General features: G+C 40.8%; 1 protein-coding gene across 3 annotated transcripts in view; it reads right to left on the reverse strand.

The window, feature by feature from the left end:
* Positions 1–15,573, reverse strand: part of SLC25A13 (solute carrier family 25 member 13) — a 101,347-nt gene extending 85,774 nt beyond the window's left edge. The window contains exons 1-3 of one of the 3 annotated variants that reach the window (XM_027684767.1): positions 15,458–15,484; positions 13,240–13,254; positions 9,564–9,578 (exon numbers count right to left, since the gene is read on the reverse strand). In XM_027684767.1, coding sequence (XP_027540568.1) covers positions 9,564–9,578; positions 13,240–13,254; positions 15,458–15,469 — 42 coding nt within the window. In that variant the 5' untranslated portion in view covers positions 15,470–15,484. Of the gene's footprint in view, positions 1–9,563; positions 9,579–13,239; positions 13,255–15,457 lie in introns of all 3 variants that reach the window. The other 2 variants (XM_027684768.1, XM_027684769.1) reach the window with 2 other exon arrangements.
* Positions 15,574–19,042: the final 3,469 nt, after the last annotated feature.

Genomic DNA, 19,042 nt, shown 5'->3' on the forward strand with positions numbered 1-19,042 from the left:
GTACAATCAGTCCCTATAAATGTGTGGAAAGTTTATAGGCACTGTCTGAAGCTGTTGCTAAAGTAACTTGTTATTTGTGACTTCATGCTTGTGAATGAGCAAGTGAAACAAATATGCTGGAGAAAAGTTCCTATACATCACATACCTTGACTAATACTTGCATGACAGGAACTATGTAGGAATAACTGACAGATAAATGTGTTTTGTTTCGGTGTTGTGTTTTCTTCTTTGAACACAAGTTCACTTTTCAAGATCCTATTTTTAATCAATTCCATCTATTCAATTCTATTTAAAATGCTACATCTCAGCAGCTCAGAGAACTGGGAAGGGTGTGGGAGTGGGCATGAATCCTTATGTGAGCATGGATCCAATCTACTACCCTGAAAAGAACAAAAGACAACTGCACAAGGGAAACAGCACCACATGCACAAAGTAAACTTATTAAAGGCTATAAATGGTGAGACTCAAAGAAAAGCTGCAATCAGGAACCCTTCCTCACAGCTAACAAAAATAACAGGAGCATTCCAACACATACTTTGGAAAATGATAACACAGTGCTACTTGAAACAAAGAAAAATGTTTTTTTTTTCTTTTTTTTCTCTACAGCACTAACCATAGTGGCATATTGAGTCATGGGAAGCATGGTCTGTGAAAGCCAAGTCAGAGTAACAATCTACCTTATCTACCTTTTCCAGATAAACACAGTCAACCTCTGAGTATGGAAAACCTGACCTTTCACATTACAAAATATCTGTCTCCTTTAAGGACCTGTCATCTTAAAATACATATGCCAAAATACGTGTTTGCAAACATGCTCTCTTTTGCCTGTAAGCAAGGGTATCACTGTTTGTTCAATTCCCATCATATGAGTTTAAGTTTAAAATTATTACGTCATCTCCCTGAAGACGGGGAGTACAAAGTAAAGGCAGATTAACATTTTATTTCACAATTCTTACCTTCAGTATTAACAACAAACAAATGTCTGGTGTTTAAATATTAGCAGATTACACAGTTGCCATGGGACACTATGGTTGCATGACCTTCATTCTTGCTGAAGATCTGAACAGAAAGGTGAAGCTATCAAAGAGGGTACTTGCAAATAATTTGCAGTTTCATGTGGGAATATAAAATAACTCAATGAAGATCTATATTGTTTATGTAAGGCAGTCACTGTAATACTAGAGGTTTATCTACCAATGACTTGATGCAACCCAGTCAAGATTGTTAAAGAGTTCACAATAGTTCTCCATAATTTACAAAAGTTGTAAGATCTGACAACAATAACTCAAATCTTCTAATCTCCTTAAGAAACTGTGGAAATATTTTCAGCATTTTAATACATTTTAATTACAAATGATTCTGATTTTAGCTTGAATGATTTTGGCTTCTCATCCGTGAGTCTATTTTATGATAGATACTTGCATAAAGCAATAACTGTTTCATTAAAACATTAAATTTACTTCTGCTGTATTGCCCTCAGAATATTTTTTGAGAGCACTTGGTTGCAGTGGAAATAATGATGATGTCAAACTGAACATTTTTATTAAAGACAGGAATTAAAAAAAAAAAAAATCCTTAAATTACTTTCAGGCAGGTATCTTTAGCAGAGGGGAAAACAGATTTAAACTTTTTTTTTCCCAAGAAAGGAATTTCCATTTTCTTTGGGCACACTGTAGTTAAACTAAAATCTAAAAATACCAGATTAAACAAACACAGAGCAGAGTTTAAGATATTAGAGAAATTCTGCCACTACTCTTTCAATGTCTCATTAACCAGGAGCTCTTCCATTTCGTTCCTTGCGCATTTGGGCTGATGTCAGCACCCTGACATGACTAAACTAATTCAGAACAGTATGTCTGCTGTTCCACAGTACTCTACTTTTTAGCATCAACTGTCAAAACCATAGTAAAGTTCCAAAAACTTCTTTCTGATCAGTTGATCCAGCATTTTGAAATGCAAAAAATTAATGCTTCACCTCAAGAATATGTTGGTTATCAGTCAGTGGTTACACCTCACAGCTTTCACAATCAGCCCAGAAAGTCTCCAGTGAACAGAAAAGCCAGGAGACCTCACATTGGTATTTATTATATACTCCTTTGTTTGATCAAACCGTGGGTCACAGACAACACAAAGTAGTACCCCCAGGCTTTCAAAAGCCTTAAAAGAATTGTAGGCACATTTTCTGTATAAAACTCCCTAAAAACATTGAAGGAAAGTAAGTGCATTTGGCAGTCTTTCAGTGAATACTTTGCTAAGCTCCTTCCATCATTTTCAAAAGTTCAGTGCCCTCTTTCCCTCCTTCTCTCCCCACACATCCACAAGAAAAAGGGAAAAAGCTGGTTTACTATCCTTAACTTGTCAAAGGCACACAGAATAAGGAATTACTAAGTGCCATTTCAATTATACAGGATTTGGGTTGAATGTTTACACACTTGAGAATTAAGTATTCTGGTTTGGGCTATTCTCACAACTGAGATACTGAAGCTGTATGTTACATGTTATGGAAAACCAAAAGCAAATTGCAAGAGTTTTACAGTTACTATCATTTTCTTTACTCTGAGAAGCTCAAAACTTTTGTAGTATAATGTTCACAATGCAGAAAAGACTGAACCTGCTGCTTCACACCAGTCAGTCTGGAAAGAAAAGATGCAGACCAAGTGACTAATCTAGGTCTGTTAACAGAGCAAAACCAATTGCAGGAAGTTTGTTGTTGCCATGTTTTTCTTCCTTTTGAACAGCATCAACATGGGACTAATTCATGATCTTCAGCAAGTAGTTTCCAGTTAGACTGACACACAATGGCAAGCAGTCTTAGACAGGTGAAGTGACAGGAAGGAGGAAGGCTGACTTGATGTCAGTGACAAAAACTATTTTAATGGAAATGTGAAATTATTCAAAAATTTCTTCCCCTAAACACGTGAAGATTTCTCTAGTCAGGTTCAGACTGCACAATGGGCTGAGAGCAGGAATCAGGCAGACGCAGTATTTTTACATGCCGTGGTTTTCCTAATGGCTTTTTATACTCAGTGCCTCACTTAAAGGTTTCTTCTGTCAAAGATCTGTTAAATGAGTGATGTTTCATCAAATAGTAGTTGTCAAACATGATAAAGACCTACAATAATAAAATACGTGACCAAGAGGTTTTAGTAGCCAAGGATCCAGGGAAGAGTGGAAATAGATTGTATTTCCAAGGCACAGAAAATGACAATAGTAACTAACAGCTGTTTGTTCAGAAATACTAATTTTCAGATCTCTTCTATCCTAAATTAAGATCTATATACCAGGTCATGCGATGGATGGATGTGACAGGAAAGTCGCATAAAAAAGGACAGATGATAATGCTTGACTTCTTCTGCAGCATATACTTTTCAATTAAGTCCTTTAAGCAGGGAGACTCCTGCCTTGCTAATGATATGGGGCAACATACTAGTCTCTCTCCCCCAGTCAAGAGCGCATACCAGACCCAGACTTGACCAAGTAGATGTAGTGGGCACCTGGAGTAAAAGAACTGCAGAAAAGATGCAAAGCAACACCACACACACACAAAAGTACTAAGAGGCATTAAAGCGGGAGATTTCATTTCCCAGTGTAGGAAACGATGTGCGCATACATTTGAACACACACCTCTAAACCAGAGCTGCATGCACAGACATAGAATCTTTGTGTCATGATCCCACTGACGGCCCTTTATGTTTTGGAGATGTTACCTGCATTTTGATTAACATCTATCAGTCTTTGACGAAAGATGTAGTCAGATGGCGCTCAAGCTACTCCAACACTGAATAATTTTCTCTAATTTATTCCTTTAATACCATTCTAATTTACTGCTTTACTCTGATGAAGTGGGCACATCTGGTAACTTCTCAGAATTAAATATCCATTGGCTGAGGCAAAACCCCAAAACCCCAAATAAATGATGATTCTACTAGCTGAGAGAGTTCGGGTAAGTTGGGATAAGAAACAGCAACTTAAATATAAAGACAATTAGAATTTCTTCCTCCTACTAGCTGGATGATTGGCATCTGGCTTAGGATCATCCTTGTGAAAGCATCCTCCCCTGTCAACTAAGTGCACTTTTAGGTAGTATGCAAACACTATCAGAAAGAAGGTAGAAAAATGTGTGCCCTTCCATATCCTGAAATCTACAGGCATTTTTCCCAGTACGCAATGTCAGAAAGAAAAACAAAGCACGGAGAGTGGTAGTTATTTTTCTCTCCTCATCTCCTTGCAAAGCCAGCACTAAAAAAAGACTCCAACCTGCCACAGCACCTTCTTTGAACCTATTTCCTGTTAAGTTTAAACATCACTTCTCATATAGAAATGAAGGTTGGCTCTAGGAAAGAACATTTTTAAATCCTCACTGAAAAAAAAAAAGAGACTGAAAAATGTGAAAAGATAAATACAAAATAGCACATGGAGCTGGAAAAATCTCTGATCGATGACATTTTACATAACAATTTGAAGTCCAGTAAATCAATTTCAATTACAAAGGAAGTACCAACAAGATCACAGTGTCAAAAATAGAAAGAGAGAAAGAATAAACTCTATTGGGGAAATGATAAATGCAATTCAAATGCATCAAATCACTGTTCTCATTCTTTTCCTAAAGTTTTCAGTCTAAGAAATTTGTTCAACTATATAAGAAATACTAAGACTTTGATCCCCCACACTTCCCTCCCTGTGCAGTTCCACAACTGTTCAGAAATGTTATATTTTAAATTTGCTTTACAGCTGTTCAACAGCCACGGTTTTAATACTTCAGAACACTAATTACATAAAGACATCTGAAGGAGGAGGGAAAACAAGGTCTGCTTCTACCTATTTATAAGGTTGGCAAATAACTATAGTCATCTAGCTACACAACACCTTCTTCTGTATTCCAGCTTTGGAATTAAGGTTACTCTTTCCAATTCTTCAATTGCCCTAATCATCAAGGCCATAACAATCATAGTTGTAAAAAGCACATGTATTACTCTTCTGATAGGGTCCCATCAATGCAAAAATAGCATTTAAAAGCCTTGAAATTTTCATACTGATGGAATTTTTTTAAAAAAACAGACTTCACGAGTTTCAGAGTATATTATCTTCACATGGGATTGATTTACAGTGAGACTTGAAGATTGGAAAATAACTTAAAGACTACATGCTAATACTCTTCAAGTAAAAGTATTCTCTTGATATTTCTATTTTGAACAGAAGACACAATCAAGTTCCAGCTATACAATCTGTGGCTAATCTCAATATAATATAACAATAGTTCTACAGATAACTACAACTCTAGGACTATCATTGCTGGCTCACCAAAACTTAGACCTTAGCAGGTGAATTTAATTCTGTATTCTGGCAGCTTTTAGCAAATAATATATGCTGGTCAAAAAGCACTTAATGCGCTTTAAAAAAAGTTTCTAAAAGATTCTTCTTCAAGTTACAGTATATCATTTTTGTATATCAAATTTGTATATCAGTATATCAAATTTGCCTCCCTGATCAGTCTATTTTGCTGTCAGACAGTCTGTCCCAGATACCCAAGAGAGGTGCTGGAGCAGTACAGTCTTTATCTGCTTTCTGTGAAGCACTGCACTTTACAAAAGAGATGATCCTATAGGTCTCAATAAAGACACATGTTTGTGTGTCTCACTCCACATTAAAACAAATTTCATTAATCCAGCAGTATGCAATATGATGCTGTGTTAACACCTTTTTTCATTATTTGCACCTGTTTTTAATCAAAGAGAAGTAGTAATATTTTAAACGGCACTAATATGGCTGGGAACTCTTCACCTGTCATAAGGACAGTCTGTGATAAAGAATTAACAGTTTCAAGAGAGGTTATCTGTCCTATTCATTGCAATCACAGCCACCTAAAATATTAACAGTATGAATGCCAAAAATGTGGAAAGACTAAGGAGACAAGACAGGCTGAGTAAAGAGTAAAGAAAAATTGTCACTCAAGAATAGAAAAGTATTTTAGAATAACTAAAGCAATCACAAGTTGCAGTAGTACTATTTATTACAATAAACTCAGATTGGCCAAGTTTTCCAAATATTATATCGGGGGGGGAGGGGAAAACAAACCAAAACAACAAAAAACCAACACAATGATAACTCCCATAAAAGGTCTCAGGTATCTGTTCCCAGAGGAAGCTCCCTCCAGCTCTGATCCAAAGCCTTTGAGATTGGGTCTTCTGCTGAAGAGACAACCCAAAGTTATTTATGCTAAGGTGGACTGGATGATGGGGAACAAGACTGAGGTCATGTGGAGGTCATAGTCATAAAGGCAACAGTAACCTCAAACACAAACCCGTGAAACCTCTCTGTAACTAGGTTTTTAATTCTGACCTCTATACATTTTGATATGGATAATTCATAAAATGTCATAGTGCTTAACAATTTATATATGTATCAATGATTCAAAAACTACCCACCTAAGGAAAAAAACCACCAATTACTGCAGGGTACTCAAGGTTTCTTCATCTTCAGCACTAAGGTCATCCCCCTTTAATTTCTCACATTTCTGAAGAGTTAGGATTTCATTTCTGAGAGTCAGGATTTCATCAGCTGCCTGACTCCTATAGAGTAAGACTGCAGTCATCTTCTGTGTGTGGTGTTGAGCTAGGACTGATCAGCAGTGTTAGAAAAACATGTAGGAACCAGAGAGAATAATCAAGGCAAATACAACCATAAACTTGCCTAACACAAGAGGCAGTCACTCCTTCTACAGCAAAGTCAGTTCACATTTGAATATATAAATAAGCCAATCAGAGAAACATCTTTTTAAAACAAAAAGAACACAACACTATAAACCATTTACAAGGGCAGTCTGATTTTTTATTTCTGCTTTCTTGGAAAATTTCTTTTAAAAATGTTCCTATCAGTCCAGCTCCTGGAATATATAGAGGAAATGGGACAAAGTACTTTCAAAGAGTTGAGTATAAATACTTAAAAGCAAAACAATGACAAAGTTTTCTTGATATTTCAGGTCCATTTTTCACTTTCTCTCTTCTGAACATTTAAACTATTGGCCACTGGCATTTAAATAACTAGTGGGTAATTAGTTGAACAATTAGTTCTATGACAACCTCACAGTTTTGCCTATGTAATACTTACAGTTCTATCTCCATGGCTACATTCTTGTACCACGGCTCCTACCTTTAGGAAAAAAGTCCTGCCCATGGGATGGTTATCCCAGCATGAATCAAGCATGAAGGGCTGACAACAAAAAAACTGCCTGATACCCAAGCATAGAGCTAATTTTGGTAAAAAAGCCCTGCCTTCTCATTTTTCTGCTGAGAAGTGGAAAATGCAAAAGTATCTATAAACGCAAGGCAGAAAATAGTCCTACAGTAGTCATACAAAACCCTTTGCAGGTTTCCAGCCTAACGTATTTCTGTGCTCAGTGCCATCCACATAACTCTTTAAGCTGCTTTGCTGTGAACCATATTAGAGAACTGATCTGATTTAAAGAAACAAAACTAATATTAAAAAAAAAAAAAGCTGTCACTTTTTGTTAACTCAGTTATCCCCTATAATTCAACCCAGCACCCTTATATTACCACTGAATTATCCAAGTCAAATCACAGCTTCACGGCTACCACTGGCTTTTAAAAAATGCAGTGACCTGGCAGTTCAGGAAACAAACAGCTACCTCTCCACACCAACCTAACCAAAAGAACAGCTACAGTGAGTTCAGCCCTGGCATCAGAGAAGAAAGACAAACAGCCCAGTATCAGGAAGGCAAAACAGGCAAAGAACCAGTCACAGAGATCTGGTCTAGCCTAGCCTTGGACTCCAAAAAAGAACCAAAAAGCTCCTAAAACTATGGAAGTAGTGATGATACTAAGAAGATTTTAAAATTATTTTAAAAGGTTTGGCTGTCTGGGCACAAGTCTGCCAAACTCAGTGTGCTCTCTACAAATAAAACATGTGTTTGTGTATTTTCAAACTCCACTTTGACCTGCTTTGAGGGTCAGATACATTAGCATTCTCCACTACCTCAGTCACAGCATGATGCAAAAACCATTCCATACACGAGCAAAAAGTCACATGCGATTTACGGTTTTCAGGATTCCAGAAGTTTCAGCAAGGTGCACACCCAGCACTGCCACAGCCCTGCCTGAGCATGTAGAGACATTTCAGATATGCTGACCCTGCACCCAGCTCCAGCCCAGCAATCACACATGCAACCTGTCTAATGTGCATTGGCAGAACTGTAGTAAGCATCAAGCACAGCAACCCTCCAAAACTGTGGCAGGTGGAGGTATCGTTCATGCAAAATGCATCAACATCGCTGGCAACAGAGAATCCAAATGTCCCCCCTCCCAGCTGGGTACCCTAATTGCTAGAAACTGAATCAGGTTCTGGCCCACTTGTCTGTCCTCCCAGTCCTTGTATTGTGTTGTGACTATACAACAGTCCTGCCTGAAACAGAGGTACAAACTTTGCTGTTTGAAGGTCCTTCTGGGACATTCCTATCTTTTCATTTCCCACTGGCTGCCTTAGATGCTCTCTAGTCAGCACACTGGCTGTTGTGGTACCTATTCCTGACACCTCAGGTAGGTTTCCTAATTCTACTTCCAAAGTCAAGTGGATAAAAAACTTAGGCATGTAGATGTTAATTTAAAAAGCACCAAAAAATCATCTTTGCCTAAATTGTAGGTTCTGGTTTTTACATGGCCAAGAGTAAGCCAGAGTGCAAGGCAGATCTCCAAGGATCCAAAGAGTGGACCTTATTGGTCAGCATAAAAACACTTCTTGCAGGCTGCCTAGGCATGCAAAACATTGTAAGTATATGAATCCAGCAGCTGACATTAGGGACCTCACAAGTATCCAACATGAGGAATGGGATTAGTCCTGTGACAAGCTGTATTTCTTCTGTTCCTTCTCTAAATGCACACAGTTTAGTGTACATGTATTTATTTCCCCTCTCTCTGTCAAATATTTCTTTTTTTTCCTCTTCAGAGAAAAAGAAAAATGCCAACAACCCATTCCTTAAGAGCAATTTCATCCTTTAATGCTGGATTTTGTGCAGGTCAAGTAACATTTTTGGTAAAGAATATAATTGCAATTACATGTTTCTAAGAACTTGTAAATAGCATGACATTATTTGAAAAATTTATGAAAAATGCATTTACAGTGTTCCTTTAAGTGTTTTCACACAGCTTCAGTTGAAATTGCTTTACTCCAAAGCAATTGAATATAGAGTATTTTTATAAGGACCTCTTTGTCTCCCTGCAAATGACTGAAATACAAATACCTTCCAGAAAGAAAATGCACCAGAAAATATGCAACCTTACATGTTACTAGCCATAGTTATCCAGCACCATAAAACATTAGTTGCTCTTTCTGAAGATTGTGTTGTAGCTGAAGCAAAACAGCATTATTAGTAAAGTCAAGTAGTGCCCAGAGGCCTTATGCAAGTTTAGGTTTGGCACCATACAAACATACAGGCTCTATTCAGTATGGTAAAGCCATTCTACAGCCAAAGCAGTGGCAATTCCATAGATAAAAAGCAAAAATGAAGCAGCACATTCATGCCATCTTCCAGGAAATACAGTATCACGTACCTCCTTGTCATACTCCTGGGACAACATAGATAAATAAAATAAACATTGGCCTAAACAAGCTGGTCAGAAGACACATTGTTACCATTCAGGGCTATAAGCTTCTGTACATTACAGCATCAGGAGCAGTGCCTTTAACATATTGTTTGAAGCACATTTGGAAATGCTTCTCTAACCTCCTGGTACCCAAAGCCGCATAGGAAGAGGAATTCATTTCCTGACTTGGTAAGATCCAGGTAACTTTAAATACTTTTCAGCAGGCATCATGAGACACAAGACGTACACATAACTCCCGGGTCTAGTAGCACTCTCCCAGGCTGTACATGAAGCAAAGTCGCCCTGCAATTCCTCTTACAGGGACACCATAACAGAAAAGAGCAAGTTTCAAAAACTTGTTAAAACTACTGGTAGTTGCAACATGTGATGCCATCAGTACCTCTCTAACACACTGAAGACATATAGCAACCTCTTTCACCACCTCCTCTCGCCCTCACCTTGCTCCGAGAAAGAAAGGTGGGGGCAGGGAGGAAATAGTAGTACAAAGAAACAGATAAATTCAATTGAAACAAAAACCCCAGTGTAATAAAGCTCCTTTTCAGGGTAACTCGGTGTTCACTGTAGAAGAGAGCTGTATGGACTTTTTCCATGGCAGAGTCTCTCCATGAGTGCCTTTCCTAGGATTATTCTTGCCAATGGGCCCTGTAAATCGCTGTGCACCTTGTTAGACTAGGACTCAAGCATTCCTCCCAAGAGTAAATGTCATAAGCAAAGACTTAAGCAGTAGAAGAAACCAAATGAAACTAAACACATAAATGATGGCAGGGAGAACAGCAAAGGGGACCAAAATATTTGGTTTCTCCTCTATTTCAGCTGCAGTCATCATTCATGCTACTTTGCACTTAGAGAAGGTTTGAAGTTATCAGCGCTCATACAAATTCAGTGTTCCTCTATCAGGCAAATGCTGTTCTCTTAAGATATCAAGATGCAGTAATAAGTCATAAGCAGCATAAATACATGTTTTTTCTGAGGGGGAAAGTGGAAAGAAGACTCTCATGACACATATAGTGTTTAAGAATTTACATACTTCTGCACAATTCTAAAATATAACTACACATCAGCGAGCACCACTGGACCTGTACAGACTAGCAACAGGACCGTCCATGTGGATATTACTTAGTGCTATCACATCCAAAAAAATTACCACAGTACCATTAAGTGCCACGATGGTATTAAGTCATGTACTATTAAGTACACAAACTCAGTTGTGCTTCAGGTAAACAGAGATGGACCTCTCCTTACTCACCAACCACGTTTCTCAAAGAGTGGCTGGAGCCTGTCCACAAGGGACTCCATTCCTTTCATGGACACAGTAGCCCATCATGCTAGAATCCTTCACCTCTTCCTTTCTGAGGGCCCAACAAATTCACATGCAATGCAATGCAATTCTTCTCTTCCATTTTGATGGAGGAAGGGAAGAATGGCATCACTGAGGGCAAGAAGAGTGAATCCAGTCTGTTCCCAGGCACATCCCACCCTACTGCTAGCACAGGGGAGAGAAGCATGGGAGAAGGAGCTGAACGGACAGGCTCCATGGAGCTGCATGATGCATGAAGGGACATGCTGGGTGTGCATGATGCACCAGCATCTGATAGTTTTGGCACTGTTTGGAATTATGTTCACTTAGACTTGCATTGCCATCGCTTTGCATTGCATTTCAACCATCGCTTATCCAAACCTCACTAATTCACATCACCGAGTGCAAGCACTGGATCATTTCTGCAAATAAAAAGGCTTGTACAGTCAGGGCCTGAGGCAACTCCAATTAATTCAGCCAAGGTGATGCATATTGCAGGACTGGGGTGTTCAGTGGGAAATGTCTGACTATAATAACACCAAGGCATACAAGGAGCCTGTGATTGAGATTAACTGTTTTTGATATGGCACAGTTTAGGATTTTAGAGGTAAATATGGCAGTAACCAGAAAGAACATGTAACTCCACTGATACAGCTTCCATAGTAAACAGTTCCAGAAAAACACAAGAAGAAAGAAAATTAAAAAAAACCTGTTAAATACATGAAAACTGCAAAATAAATTTTCTTTACCTTGTATTAGAACTATCCCAAATATTGTCACATAAGTCAGCAACAAATCTCTTTGTGTTACATTATGTATATATTTCAGACAGTCAGGCACTTGTTCTTCAAAAGACTTGCACATGCACATAAAATTAAGCATGCAAATAGTCTCACCAGGTACTGATATAAGGTTCATGCCTTCACTTGAACAGTCATTTTACAAGCTTTTTCAGCATGCAATATTTGTGTTCACTTGGTACATAAGACAACAATTTTAAATCTGGGTAATACAGGCCACCAGTATGTGTCCAATGGATAAAAGTTCACATGTGCACACAAAAAAACCAATTACATCACAAGTAGAGAGATACTCCACAGTATTTAAAAATTAACTCTTGTATCATTACTATGCAGTTCAGTACAAGTACTGAAATTTATTCACATGCTATTCATAGCATAGATGAAGTTTAATGGTGTTCAAGTGCTTCCATGCTAGGCCCACTGTTTTCACAGTTTTCTACGCTTTGATTTATCTCACAAAATTATTTGAGTTTGGAATTTTCATTAATGCTATTTTTAACTGTTTTGAATGTAGCTTAGTGGTTATGAAATACAGTTTAAAAATATTATATATACTAGCTCCCACTATAAAAAGAAGCTTCTGACCTTAAGTTGAACAGACAAAGTAGCACAATAGCACAGGCAAAAATCAGCTACAGAAAGAAGTCTCACAGAGAAGTATGTCAGAACTTCCCACTGAAAATATGTTTATATTTTACCAAGCAGTAGGACTTTAAAAAGATAGTAAGTCACAATTTGCACATGCATGAGACAACAGCTATGTCCAGAACTGTGGAGCAGTATAGGGATCAAGGGTAACTGACATTCACTCAACACAAACATTTAATTTTGCTGAAAAATACACACCAGGTGAATGACAAGGGGCATTAGCTAGACTGTGCAACTTCTCTTTAGAACTATCTGGCTAAAGGGCAGAAAAACAACATTGTGATTGCATTGTTAAACACTCAAAATGAAGAAATAAGCATGACACGCTATATAAAACATTAGTGCTTCGTACACACATTGTCATAAAGATGTTCAACACAGAAGAAATAGAAGTCGGCACCTAGGATGGTAATTTAGTTACCAATGGGGTAAAAATCAACTGGAAAATCTCACCTGCGTTTTTTACTGGTAATTTGTGTGAATACAATTTACAGCCAAGTTTTCCCAAAACACTTCCAGAAAATTTTTTCAAAGTTAAAGAAAAGACACTGATGTGCAATATACAGTTTAAAACATTGAGTAATATACAACAAAGAAAATTAAATGGGACTGCAATGCCCATTTCTTGATACCCGAGTGCTTAACTATGCAGCCTTAACAGTATCCCGTTTGTGTTTTCCTTTTGACAGATTAAATTCCTAGAGTCTGCTTAAAATGTCAACATTTGAAATCTTGCAAGCAAAGACCAATTACATTCAATCCCAAATACTCATATGCCCAAAAGGGTATAATTAAAAAATTAAAGGAAGCAGTCATGCAGGATACTGGCAAGGAAAAGGTACTGAAGGAATTTTAGAAAAAGCATTCAACTCACCAGTCCATTGTTTGGCTGAGGTGAAAAAGGCAAACATTACTGAGATGCATCAGTGAAGAAGTTAGAACACAAATCAAGGCCCATGCCTGCAAGCACATGTGAGTAACTTCAGGCCCAGAAGCTCTTTCCGTGGCAAAGTTATTCATATGTGTGCTTGCAGAACCTAAGCTCAGATGTTACTGTTAGAGCAGAAATGCTACTTACATTTTGCTACTGATCTCAATAAAAATACAAATTCACCTGTGTTTAACAGCAACTGTTTCAACTCAAGAAGACAAAAGCGCCTTGAGGTCTCACAAGGTAACATAATAATTGATCCATTCTAGCTGCTCCCAGGTGGTTTTTTTAGTTGTTTTTTTTTTTTTAACGTAAGTCTCTCAAAACACATCTAAGCTTGCAAATGGAAGCCTTCCTAGGAAGCTATGTGAGGGCTGTACACCCTGTGGTACAAAGTGCTGTATCTATGTTTTGCAATGCACCAAGGTTGCTTATAACGCTAGGATTAAGCCATTATTCTTTTTATTGGGTATCTCTCTGCCAAGCCTGATGTCACCTGAAATGCACGATATTCAATTCAGTGTCTTCTTAAGTGTTGAGTCTTTCCAACACGTGCTTGTGTAGATTTTAGAGATATGAACTGTGTAATAAACCTCACTAAGAGAAAAAGGACACCATGCAAATGTGTAGAATGGAGCATGCATGTTTACCTGATTAGACAAACACTAACTATATATACAGTATTTTTAAAGTATATGTGACTAGTATGGATTCAAATAGATTGCCAATTATGAACTACTGCTTGGAGAGGAAAAGGTAAGTAAAACATTCATAAATTCAGTGAATGGAAGACTTTAAAGTCTTTAAACACCAATAGTTTGGTAAGATGTAACTGGAACAGTGTATGGAACAGTGGGCAATCAAAAATAAAAAAAAGCTAGACACGACAGCTGAGATTTACAAATAGTAAACGCAAGATCTGGGGATGATTGTTTCATATATCGTAGCGATGAGGAATCACATACTGCCCAATTTATTAAAACAGCAGGCTGTTCAGATAACCTAAGTTCTTACTGAGGAAGGTGCTGACAGGAGCAGCTCTGTCATGGACTCACTGAAATAAAGGAGCATACAAGTCCAGCCAGACTGGGTGCATGTGTTGCATTGAGTTGTTTGAGGATGCTTTGTTTTCTGATGTTTTCTCAGTGTAAGTTTCATCACAGATGTCAACAAAAGAAGCACATGGAGTAATTTCTTTTTAAAGTCTCAGTATTCAAAAATGAAACCTAACATAACTAGTTAAATTATGAAATGCCAACACTACACATAATTTTATCTGCCATTAGATATGGCCTTGATCCAGATAATAGCTTTTTTTTTTTTCTGGGATGAAAGTGTATTACTAGGCAATTAATTAAAGTATTTCAATTAATTTACCCTTCTGATCAGCAAAAAAACCTAAATAGCAGGTATCAGCCTGACAGGAGAGCACTGAGTAGTGAAAAGGGTTGAAAATTATAACCAAATGTGGAAAGAGAAGGTAAAAACGGGTAAAAATGGGAGAAAAAGCAAAAAGGGACTACGGTGCTAAGGCCTACAAGCAGGACAGGGCCAACATCTGTGCCCACTCCGGGACCCGCCAGCCACTGTCCCGAGGACCCGCTCCATCCTCTCCAAAAACGTGTGCGTGTGTAACATGTGTGTGCGCGTATATTTATGCATCTCTACATTGTGTAACTAGACGCCCGGCGGGGCTCTCACTGAGGCACTGCCGGGCCCAACAGCGCTCGGCGGAGCCGCGGCCGGGCCGGGGCGCGGATGCCCGGCGGCGGGGCAGTGTGGGTCCAAGCCGGCACCGGGACCGGCACTGGGACCGGGACCGGCAGGGGCACGGCGGGACGGGCACCGGCACGTGCAGGGCGGCCGCGCAGTGTCATTGCCGCCGATGGTGCAGCGCAGGCAGAGCGCAGGCCGCTGCTCCCGGCGAGGGCAGGTGCGGACCCTGCCGCGCCGGCACCAGCCCCGCCGGCTGGGGGGGCCGCCCGTAGCCCAGCCCCGGCTCCCCCGGGGCCACCGAGCCGCGAGGAGGAGGAGGCGCCACCGCCGGGTTTCACCAAGGACAGGCCCCAGGTCAAGCCCAGCAGCCGCCCCGCCGCGGCCCCTTCCCCGCCGCCGCCCGCGCCGCCCGCCGCCTCCCCGCCCGCCGGCGGCGGTGCCTTACCTTGGCAGCCATGCTGTGCCCGGCGCGGCCACCCCTTCCCGTCCCTTCCCTTCCTCCGCTCCCCTCCCTTCCGACCGCGGCGCGCAGCTTCCCCGCCTGCGCACCAGCCCGCCAGCGCCGGCCGTCACCGCCGCTCTCCCAGGCAAGGACGGGGCGCCGCCCCCGCCCGGCCCCGCCGCGGCCCCGTGATCGCCCGGCACGGCCCGGGCCGGCCCCGCATGGCCCGCGCTGGGCGCCGGGCGAGCCGGCGGGAGATGCGGCCTCGGGCCCGGCGGGCTGCCGGCGTTGCGGAGCGAGCACTGCCTCACCCCTGCGAGGGGACCCGATCGCCCTCAGGACTCCTCCTCGGTTACCGCTGGTGGCCCAGCGGGCGCAGGGACACTCCGAGCTCCGAGGGCCTCTGCGGCCGCTGGAGACAGTGACCCTGTCGCCAGCTGGAGGCTCGTGCTGCTGACCCCAGGGATGCCCCCGCCGTGTGCCGAGGACACCGGGACAAGCAGCAGGATACCAACACTTGCACAGCAAACCCTGCTGTTTGCTTCCCTGCAAGTCAGAATGCTGTTTGAGGGATGTTTCATCGAGTTGCAGCATCCCTAGTTTTCATTCTGGGATGTCCCAAGAACGATCTGTGCCTTCAACCAAATTTTGCCAATGATGTTTTAGTTTCCAAGTCAGCGTGAGCATGACAGACAAGCAGCCCCAGGCCTGTACCCGGGATGACCACAAGTACGGCACGCTCAGCACCACAGGCAGTTTGCAGACTGCCCACGGACAGCCTGTCCGGGCATGTTTGCCGATGCACCATTTGCCATGCAGGCCATGGCTGCCACCAGGGCGATCGCCAGCGCTGCCAATGTCCGCTCTGGCTAGCCTCGGGACTTCTGGCTCCTGGGGGGATTTTAGGACAGACTGGGCTCGGTAGTGGAGGCAGAGACCTTGCCCCGTGTGTGTAACTAAAAGGTTACTTGTAAGAACGGCTCCGGGGCAAGTTTTCAAGTTGATAATTATGTATCAAGTTAGTCATAGCTTTGAGGTAGGTCTTCCAGCACTTTCCCTTAACAGTTCTGTAAAGATACTAAAAAGGCAAAGGATCTCAAAGACAGATTCAAAACAGGTTATAAAACAGAACAATTAACTCTTTAATTGTTTTTAATTGTCTTGGAGACAGTAGAGGAATGATCAGGGTTCCTAAATGCGTCTTCACAGTAGAGAAATTATAAGGATTCATAAACACATCTGCACTTGCCCCCTATAAATGTTGGCAGGATGGCTCTTATTATGTTTTCAGTCCAATGAATTAACTACTTTCTGTGTTTCAGCAAACTGTACAGTCTCCCCTGTGTCCCTGTGAGGCCCAGCAACATATCGATCTCCTCAGCAGTCTCCCAGCCTCACCTTCTTATAAAAACCCTCCCACTTGCTGGATTCTCTTTCTTTTCTACCTGCCCCACATCCATGTGCCTGCTGCATGTGCTCAGCTGTTCCATGAGACAGCACAACCTTTCTCTTCTTGCTGCATCTCCCTGACCTAGAAAATAGCAATTAGATCAAAAGAGACTTGGAGCCTTCCTCCAACCTGAAACACCTTTTCAAATAAACACAAATAACAGATTATGTAGTGCCTATCTGCAAACTAGATAAGTAAATACTGTCACCTTGTCATAAATGAATAGATAATAGCAGTCCATTTATAAACAATAGAAAACAATCTCCAATTATTTTAATGATAGCACTAAGAAGAGAAAAACTACATAGAGAAAATAGCATAACAACTGTCTTAGAATACAAATACAACATTCTGTGTATATTCAGAAGTCAGGATATTTAGATGTGAGGCTGAAAGTCAGTCCTATTGAGCTTTATTTTTGTGAAAACAGGCTTCAATGGGACTTTTTTTTCCGTATTAAGACTGCTAAGAAAATTACTACAATTCTCACGTTATACTGCCACGTGGTCTTGAGCCAGTTGCCAAGGAAAAATATAAGCAGAAAAACTGCCTATGTTTCAAGTAGACTGGTGGTGAAATTCAGAGAGGTGGATAAAAGATGATGATCCCAGAAAGCCTCGTTCAACTGCTCCCTAAATGTGACAGCACATGAGCTCTTCTAGCATTTAGAAGCATAGAATCATGGAATGGTTTTGCTTGCAAGGGACCTTTAAAGGTCATCTAGTCCAACCTTCCTGCAATGAGTAAGGACATCCTCAACCAGGTCAGTTTACTCAGAGCCCCTTCCAGTCTGATCTTGAATATTTCCAGGGATGGGGCAACTACCACCTCTCTGGGCAACCTGTTCAAGTATTCCACCACTCTCACTGTAAAAAGGTCCCTTTCTTTATCTAGTCTGAATCTGCCTCACTTCCCATCCTTTGAGAGCTTCATGTGCCTCAAGTCCTGAGCATGCCTTCAGCACTGCCTTTGTCCTGACAAGACTGGAAGGTCCTTGCCTTGTTTACCCGAGAATCTGAGTTTGGCCTGACAGGTTTCTGACCATGTCCAATGTGCACATACAGGCCCAAGTTCCTTGTCTTCATAGAAAAGGCAATGAAGGCTAAGGTCACATTTTAAATGGCATGCAATATGACTGTAGTGGATTATAGCACTCTCCTTGGCCACATAAGCAACTTGTTTTCAAAGTCCCCTGTTGACTGAGGTTAGATTCAGGCCCATGTGTCATACTCCTTTCAGTATGTTTTAACCACAAAGCCATAGACTGCTCTGGGGAAGAGAGGAGAAACATTTTTCATTCTTTCTAGTGAAGACTTGTCATTGTGCAGAGGAGAATCCAAGATCAGCTGGACTGGAGAGAAGCATGACTCTTTTGTATGATAAAATGCAATGGGATGAGGATAAAGTTGTGAGTCAGTTTTCATTACAAAGCACAAAAGTATTTCTTGGAGAAGTTAGGACATTGTATCTCCCCAACCAATGGGTTTTTATGTGTTTTATATGTAACACTCCCAAACAGAGCACACTAATTCCAGGGCTCCCTTCTACAGTGAGAAACAACCTAGAGTTAACTTCTTCTTGTTCCCTCTTCTGATACAGGGCATCTTGAGTTTGTTTTTACATACAGGGATGGGTTTTGCAGGAAGAGCTGTAGCTTGTTTCCAAAAGAAGCCGCAAACAAGTATCTGGACACGGTCCTTTAGATGAAAAATTAGGCTTCGATTGTTTTCATGTAGAAGAGAGAATGAGAGTTGATTCATTACTTGGTACTTTAACTGTTGTATAGCAAGGCACCTCTATCTCAGTAGGCACATAAGATCTTTGCTGAGCTTATTAACAATTACCTTGGAGAGACCGACAGCCTGGGTTTCATGATTTTTTAGGCTTGATAAAGGACTGATAAAGAATTAACATTTACCTGTTCAATAGTGTAATGCAGAGCTCAGTGTGTCAGCTATTTTGGATCTTATTCATTAGTCTATTACTACCTTCGTTACTCTTTCTATGACTTCTCATACAATGTTCTGGATTTTGCATGGGCAGACAGATGCCTAAAATTTAGGCATTGCAGTATGTACCTTAAAGACAAGAAAATATCTTCTTGGATCTAGAAAGATCCAGGTGCATCTGGGGAGGTC

This window comes from Neopelma chrysocephalum, unplaced genomic scaffold, assembly GCF_003984885.1.
Source record: "Neopelma chrysocephalum unplaced genomic scaffold, ASM398488v2 Primary Assembly neopelma1_67, whole genome shotgun sequence".
Classification (NCBI taxonomy): domain Eukaryota; kingdom Metazoa; phylum Chordata; class Aves; order Passeriformes; family Pipridae; genus Neopelma; species Neopelma chrysocephalum.